Here is a 7,760-nt window from a genome sequence, read left to right as displayed (position 1 = left end):
TATATATATATATATATATATATATATATATAACATTCAATCAGATGTGACTTACCTCGAAATTTCGAGTTTCCGTAGCCGTTGGCTGACAAGAAAGAAACGAGTGATTACAACAGCCTCCGCATCTTTTGATCCGTGTGCAAGTTGGATAATAAACAATAGATGGATCGTCATTTTCTAATAGAGGAACTGTTTGTAATTCAGGCATACATAAAGCTTGATTTGGTCGCTCGGCATTCGAACGTTCAGTTTCTCCCATTCTACCTGGAAGAAGATTCCGTTCAGTGACAACTTGAAGTAGTCAGAGGATTTCCCTTTTTTTTCCTCGAATTCCATTATGTCTAGTTCAATGTGGTTTTTGTGGTTTGATGTAAGAAAAAAAAGTAGTATTTCTTGGAAACATTCTGCCATAAGTTTATCCTACTTTTTCAGATAATTGAGAACAATGGAAAATTTTGTACAAGCAATTTCAGTTGCGAATAGTTACTTCGCTTTGGCCGATGGTCTCGCTGACGGTATACACAATTATCTTTCGGAAGATGTGATCCTCGATTGGTTTGGATGGATAGTCGAAGGTAGAAAAAACGTGTCTGCCTTTATGGAATCTCACGATTCAAGACATATATACTCCTACATCGTACCGACAACTAACATCAGTTACAAAAAGAAAAAATTGAAACGGTAAGATACAATATAAAATAAAATTATAGAAAAATTTCGTGGAACGAGGAAAAAGAATGTTAACGTTAGATTTTTCACGTAGACTTTTCAAGTTTCGATCGTATTGCCGTCAAAATCAAGAATTTGTAAAAAAAGATTTCGTCGATGATAATAACGAGGCGAAGGACGAGTCGTTCCATCGAGAAATGGAAACGTCATCGAATTGTGACGTCGAAACCAATGTTAATCAAAATGAAATCGATGCGAAGGAAATCAGCGCAATGAATGACTCGTCTTACGATTTGAGCGAGGGTGATCTTTTCAATCTTTTTAAGCTTGAGATCTCGACGTCCAGCACAGAAGAGATCGAGGAGAGCATTAATAGGATAAAATTGGAAGAGGAAATGGCACCAACCATCAAAGCTATCAAGAGAGAGAATGGTCCAGGAGATGAAAACGTCATCGTTGGATTGAGCACACCTAAATACATAGAGGCTTATGGCGAAATGGAATTCTCGCGGAGATACTGGAAACGAGGCAAGAGAAACATTCTTTCAATTCCCTTTTAAATCTTCGGAATCTTTTGTATGATTCGAATTTTAATTTTTCATTAGGAGTAACTAGATTGAACAGCACAATGAACATAACAGATATTTTGTTTAATCGTACCATAGATATTTGCAATGCCTATTCCGTGCCTATGTCTAATGTGCACACTTGGAAACGACCGTGTAAGTTACAAATTGCGTACAGCACTGAACATCCAACCCTGAAATTATCATCGAATAAAAAAAATATAGAAAAAGATAGAGTACGATTTGGACACTCTACGATCAGATTGCCCACTTTGGAGGAAATCAATCAAATTAGCGATAGATTAGTGCCGAATAAGAACAACTTTGGTGGCTTTTTGAAGAACACCGATTTTTTCGAAGATCTCAAAGATTTCATAAAAAATTTGGAAAAAGAACCCTGTAAGTTATTCAATCCTTATTACGTGGAAAAAAAACTGGTCTTTAACAAACCAGGGGTCAACGCAAACGATAGTAACGATAGTAACGATAGTAACGATAGTAACGATAGTAACGATAGTAATGATAAGAAAAAGAAAATGTTTCTTTATAATTATCAGATTCATTTGATAATATACGAGGATAGCGAGAATGAGTTTTGCAAGAATTTAAAAAAATAAAATTTTTGAAAAAGTAATAATAGGGATGTGGCGTTTAAAGAGAAATTCCAAGCGTAAGAAAATTATTATATCATTTGATATTTTTCCAGAAAATTCATGCGAAAATCATGTTTTTTTTTTTAATTTCTTTTTTATTTAAAAAATTTTTTCGAGTTAAACTTTTGCAATAACGAGTCTCTATAACGTTACTCGCGGATTTTAAATTTATGAAATACTTATGTTAAGTATATTTTTTATACTGCGATCAATTGAATGATGATCTCACGTTCACTGATAATTAAGTTTGAACAATAAAATTGGTAGAAGATATTATAAACTTTAAGATGTTTATCCAACCGAACAATATTTGCATCTATTACAATTGATTTAATACTCGTAATAATTTGTTCTTCAAACATTCAAAAATTTACGAAGTCAACTGTACTTATTGTATGCTTCGAATTACGGCGTTTCTTTTTTGTTTTTTAAGCACAATTTTGTAATTTTCTTTTAATCCGAATAAAGTGCAATTTACAAGGTCGTGTAACAATATGTTTGTTTTTCGCAATGTCACGAGACAACCGGTTTTTCTTACGTACTATTCCTTTCTATAGATCCATAATTCCTGTTAATAAGTTATTTAAGATCATACTTACTGCTTACAGAGAAGAAAGATATATCCTGTGGCACACCTTTGACTAATCTAAGGAAATCGTCGATCGAATTGATGGAACTGATTTTCTTGCCTAATTGTAGCGATTTCTGAAAATAACACGAATTTCGGATAAAAGAAACTCAGGACGAATCGGATGGAAAATTTTTTTTGATTTTCCTCTGTGTCGTAAAATTAATCAACAGTTCGATTGATAATAAAGCCGAAAATGAAATCGATAATAAAAAAATGGGAATGTTTCCATAATAAAAAAAAAAAAGAAAAAGAAAAATTATCATTTCTGCAGGTATTGTTATTGTATACCTACGTGATTGTTAAACGGAAACAACTCTTGAAAGAACATATTAACCAGTTCTTGTTCATTTTTTCATTTTACTTGGAATTTCCAACGCAATATCAAGGGATGCGAAATGAAAGAAAAACTAATCATTCAAATAACGTATTATTCTAGAAGAAAATAGATCTTTTTATTTCAGTGTTACGTTATTAATTATTTTATCAATCGAATTAATTAGTAAGGAAACATGATAATTTGAAAAAAAAAATTGAATAGAATAATTTTAGATGTAATTATCGGGGTATTTCCGATAATATCTTATCAATGAATCATCGATTGCGAACGCTCTCGTGAATGAAGAAATAATCGCAGGATCTTAAGTCATCGAAGAAGTCGATACTTTCACGAATATTAAAATATTGTTAAAAAATATTTTTAAAACCGAATCGCACGAAACGTTTCGACACGAAAGTGTATAACGTATAACTCGATGCGTTCTTCGACCTCTCACACGTTCACCATTCCACCTGGAACAGGTTTTAAACAAGCTGGTATCGCGTGCACGCTGAAAAAAATCAACAAACGGTGAACCGATTTCTAGGAAGCATCCTCGGTGTTAACGTGAGCTGTTCTCGATAGGCGCCATTTAACATTTTCCCTTTCGAACGTTTTCCGTTTCAACGGCGTGATGACGTGGCCAGATCTCGTCGATGATAATTTCGACCGATATTTATCCGTATCGACGAGTTCTTTACCATCCTTACCAGCTGAAATATTTGTGAACACGAGCGCGGAGTGAATCGATAACGGTACGGCGGGAGCATTTTAATAAACGTATTACGCACGTTGCACAATTTGCATAAATGAGAAACGCGATGTCCCGAGACATTGTACTTTCCAAGAACGTCCTCTCGACGCTTCGCAAGAATTTAATCGCCGGCATTGTAAGGTCGTCTGTTACACACCTGGCTTCGTTTCGCGCTCGATCGTATAACCCTATTGTGACAATGAAATATGCGCGCACACAATGATCGCTTCGTGACCAAACAAATATTATCTTCGCGAAATAATGTTTATCCATCCTCGATCACCGAAAGGATGGTTCTCACTTTGCAATAACGATAACGCCGCGCGCTAGTCGTTTCCTAATCTAATTAACCTGAATTTCTCTTTTCTACTTCTCGTCACGAATCAGATAGAATAAAATAAATAAATAAATAAGTATCTATCGTCCATATATCTTCTTCTATAACGTATCTATATAAACACCAATTGATAAATCGTTTTGATAAAATTACAAAAAAAAAAAAGAATTCGCGAAGTAATCGAGTAGGCATTCGCACGGACGATTGTTGGTTGTTGGTAATCAATTATCTACATAACGAATCACGGGAATTGCGACAAGAATCCTAAGTGTGTCGTGCACCGCAAGGTTTTCACTTTTCTGTCTCGATCTCTCCGCCTCTATACCGTTTCTATACATCCTTGACATTAGTGGTATATACGACCTTCGTGTATCTTTTGCGGGAGAAAAACGGTCTCGATACTCCCGTTCTCGCACAGGATTTCGTAACATCAATCGTCATTTATCGTCGACAAAAGGAATTGCCGCCACGTTTCCGTTTATCGCTTACGTTAACACCGATGATGATAATAGAAAAAAAAGGGACCACGCTATTACGGTGAGAACAAAATCGAGAAGGATTTCCGCATAATTTACCGCAGACAAACGCGTAATTCGCCGCAATTTTTTTTTTTTATTTATAGACAAATTCATGGAAACTGTTATCGCCTGTTGGCGGAATTTTAAATTTTACATGGAACGAGCGATAGGTGAAACGGCGAAATAAATGTATTGTTGAATAATGTTGTAAAAAAATTGAAAAAAAAAAAATAAAGATAAAAATAAAAATGAAAAATACAAATATATATTATGCCAAAGTTACGAAGATATCTTTTTCCTTTTCTCTCTTTGCACACGAGACTCAATCGGATCAATTTTTTTCTTCAAATTTTTACCGCTGTCGCGTCCGTCACGTACGCTCTCTTTAACGATGCTACGCGGGATAACATAATTGCGCTATTTATCAGAGTGAAAACGTGGGAGTGTTGCAACGCGGCTCCGTGAACCAGACTCTTCTAGAACCGTAGCGCACGCCAAAGTAGTACGTGCAATACGCGTTCGGATGAAAAAAATGCGATCGATTTACCAACGATTCGCCTCCTGCACTCGGCCCATCCTCCACCGTAGGATTCGCCGTTTGTCTCGCCCTCGGATCGCCCCGATCGGGGAACACTATCCTTTGGTCCGGGTATCTGGTATCCAGTTGAGCCATCACCAGTCCACAAATCGAGAACGAACATATCGCGTGGAGAAACGTTCTTCTACATTTGTAGATCGAGTACGGCATGTCTGGCGTCCGTCAATGCTCCACCGTCAAAACGCGAAAGAAAGGAAAGGGGGATCGGAATCGAGTCGAGTTCTATCCTCCGGTCATAAAATATTACACCTTTGCTGCCACTTGGAACGTAACACGTGGCCAAAAGAACGCCAAGTAGGTCCAGTTGTAGCGGTAAATTTGGGGAATTGTGGCGAGGTAAACGGTAATCGCACGTGTTTGCCGATCCGACGTTTGCGCGTCGCACTCGATGCACGAGGAAAACGGAAGGAAAGTCGCACCTGAGCAGGTTCGACTGTGCTCGCGCCGCGATCAACTGCCGAAGCGAATACGTCTCGGCGCGTATTTCTGGCCGCATACATACGAACGCGCGCAAGCGCACCGGTACACGTACACTGATCATGAATCGTACGTACGGCTCGATTGCAATATATACCGATAATAGTGTCATTTTCATTTTGTGACCACCGATCTTTATCGCTCGATGATAAGTGTCAATAAATGTTGCATTATCTCTCCGCGTGGCGGAAAAAATGATATTTTTTTTTTTATATTTTTTTTTCTTCATATTCGCCCGTCGCATAGTATCGTTATGATCGATGATAAGAGACTTTATTGTGCAACGGTATGTTGTGGGTTACGACTCTGATACGGTGAATCCGTTCGTCGGTATGCGGGTTACTAGCTCAAATTTTCGTGATTATCGGGGTTGACTGGAGGAAGCGTGGGTGTATAAATTTGCATGCTAGATCGAACTATGTCACGAATTGCCCTCCATAACGTAACAATCCTTCAAGGTGTCACGTTAAACTCGTTTGACGAGGATAACAACGTGCCGCAACGTGGTGTGGTAAGATGGATAAACTTTTTCATCGAATCTTTTTTTTGTCAAATTCAAACTTCATCTTTATTTTTTGCTCTCTCTCTCTCTCTCTCTGTCGAAATGCAACTCTTTTTTATATTTTTTTTGATTTAGGATAACGAAAATTCTTGTATTTTTTTGTATTTCGTTGAATCGCGTGTTCAGGATGAAAAATAGGTTATCTATATTCTTGCAATCGAATTTTAATAAATTTTCATTTTTTTCATTTAAAATCATGATTAGATTCTTTCAATTTTAACGTGCAACGTGTAATCAATTCTTTGGTGAAGGAAAATTTGTTTTTCCTATCGAGAACCGAAACCAAAGGAGCAGCCATTTTCTGCATCCGATGCAAGATGAATCGCGATACATCGATACTCGCGCGCCTCTCGAATTCGCGGGCAGTTTGAACGTAAATGTGATCGCATAGCATTATTTCGTACGTTAGAATTAACGAGCAACGATTGTTAAAAGACAAAAAAAAAAGAAAAAAGCAGGCATAAACTTTTTATCGATAAATTGTGATTTATTTCATTGTTTGTTAAATTATAAATGCAAATTAGATTCACATCTTACAATATTTGAATATACAATATAAAGAATAGAATGTTCTTTTGATTAGTTTCTCGTGATTTAATTATTTCAGAATTTTGCAAAAGTTTCTCATTATCCGGATTTCTTTTTACTGCAACAGAATGAAAATAAATACGAAAAATTGGAAACGACATCGAAGAAAGTTTTTTTTTTTTCTTTAAAAAGTATTTTACCGTTTTACGTTTAATTGAATATGAGTTTTCTGCAGCCCACGTTGCGAATGTATTTGTATCCTGGTGGACATTTCTTCACGCTTGTATTCTTTCTTTGTGGAAATGTCAGAGGTCTGGATTCGTGCATGGTGACGAAAATGCAGAAAAACAAGACGAATAAAATGAAACGTAACGGCGCCATCGCGTCACACATAAATTACGAACGATTTTGATAGATTATTGCTCGTTAAATTTTATCGTTTTACACCAAGTTATCGTGAAGGCAACAATTGAAGACTGATGTAGAGGACAATGAGAAATGCCCGCAATATATTACTTTTACCGTGATTCCCCCTTCCTTTTTTTACGCATTTTTATTCGCACTAATTTGCGGTTACAATTCATATCCTGATCACTCATAATGCGGTTTGTATTTGATAATTATGTATGTGATATTTTCGAGATATCGTAAATCATTAGCGTGTAATGAACATTTTTTGCAGGTAATATATCTGCGTTGCGTTAATATATTCATTAATGTATTTATTTGCCTTTAATAATTTGATTAGCAAATGGAATCGTCAAATAAAAACATATCATGACAAGTTTTATATGTTAGGTTATAATTTATTGGTAAATATTTTGTTATAAATTCTTTAGAGAAAATTATAATAATAATTATATACATTTAAAATTATAAAATTCGTAATTAATATATTTGTAATTTTTATAATGATTGAAGATTTATAAAAGTATAAATTTTTAATAATAGAAAATGGCAATTCATTTATCTAATGCAACTCATTTATTGGTTAAGCCAAAAAGTGAAAATATTTTATCATTAAAGTTATATTCAAGTTGGAAATATTCTTATCTTTATTTTTTTTTTGCTTTTTTTTTTGCCAACTTACAATTGTTAGATATTTTGTAGAGCAAATATAAACAAAGAAAGCAGATAATAGAAGAAAGATA

General features: G+C 35.4%; 2 protein-coding genes and 1 long non-coding RNA gene across 8 annotated transcripts in view; 1 reads left to right on the top strand and 2 right to left on the bottom strand.

Moving 5' to 3' along the window:
* LOC102680443 overlaps window positions 1-2,397 on the top strand; it is a 5,210-nt gene extending 2,813 nt beyond the window's left edge. For 2 of the 5 annotated variants that reach the window (XM_031512538.1, XM_031512539.1), the window contains exons 2-4: window positions 433-681; window positions 764-1,197; window positions 1,275-1,852. In XM_031512538.1, coding sequence (XP_031368398.1) covers window positions 446-681; window positions 764-1,197; window positions 1,275-1,852 — 1,248 coding nt within the window. In that variant the 5' untranslated portion in view covers window positions 433-445. Of the gene's footprint in view, window positions 1-432; window positions 682-763; window positions 1,198-1,274 lie in introns of those variants that run through there. The other 3 variants (XM_031512541.1, XM_006619960.2, XM_031512540.1) reach the window with 3 other exon arrangements.
* LOC102675058 overlaps window positions 1-5,546 on the bottom strand; it is a 7,221-nt gene extending 1,675 nt beyond the window's left edge. Inside the window, exons 1-3 of one of the 2 annotated variants that reach the window (XR_004151097.1) lie at window positions 4,992-5,546; window positions 2,488-2,593; window positions 50-264 (exon numbers count right to left, since the gene is read on the bottom strand). Coding sequence is in view for 1 of the 2 variants with exons in the window: in XM_031512542.1 (XP_031368402.1) it covers window positions 50-264; window positions 2,488-2,593; window positions 4,992-5,192 (522 nt within the window). In the remaining variant the exon portion in view is untranslated. The remainder of the gene's footprint in view (window positions 1-49; window positions 265-2,487; window positions 2,594-4,991) is intronic. The other variant, XM_031512542.1, reaches the window with a different exon arrangement.
* Window positions 5,547-6,547: 1,001 nt separating this feature from the next.
* LOC116186143 lies at window positions 6,548-7,272 on the bottom strand. The gene is made up of 2 exons (XR_004151098.1): window positions 6,810-7,272; window positions 6,548-6,727 (listed from the first exon to the last, which is right to left on the bottom strand). It is a non-coding gene; the product is annotated as an uncharacterized LOC116186143 (long non-coding RNA).
* Window positions 7,273-7,760: the final 488 nt, after the last annotated feature.

Source organism: Apis dorsata, unplaced genomic scaffold (assembly GCF_000469605.1).
Source record: "Apis dorsata unplaced genomic scaffold, Apis dorsata 1.3 scaffold_468, whole genome shotgun sequence".
Classification (NCBI taxonomy): domain Eukaryota; kingdom Metazoa; phylum Arthropoda; class Insecta; order Hymenoptera; family Apidae; genus Apis; species Apis dorsata.
This window is presented reverse-complemented; position numbering and strand designations above follow the sequence as displayed.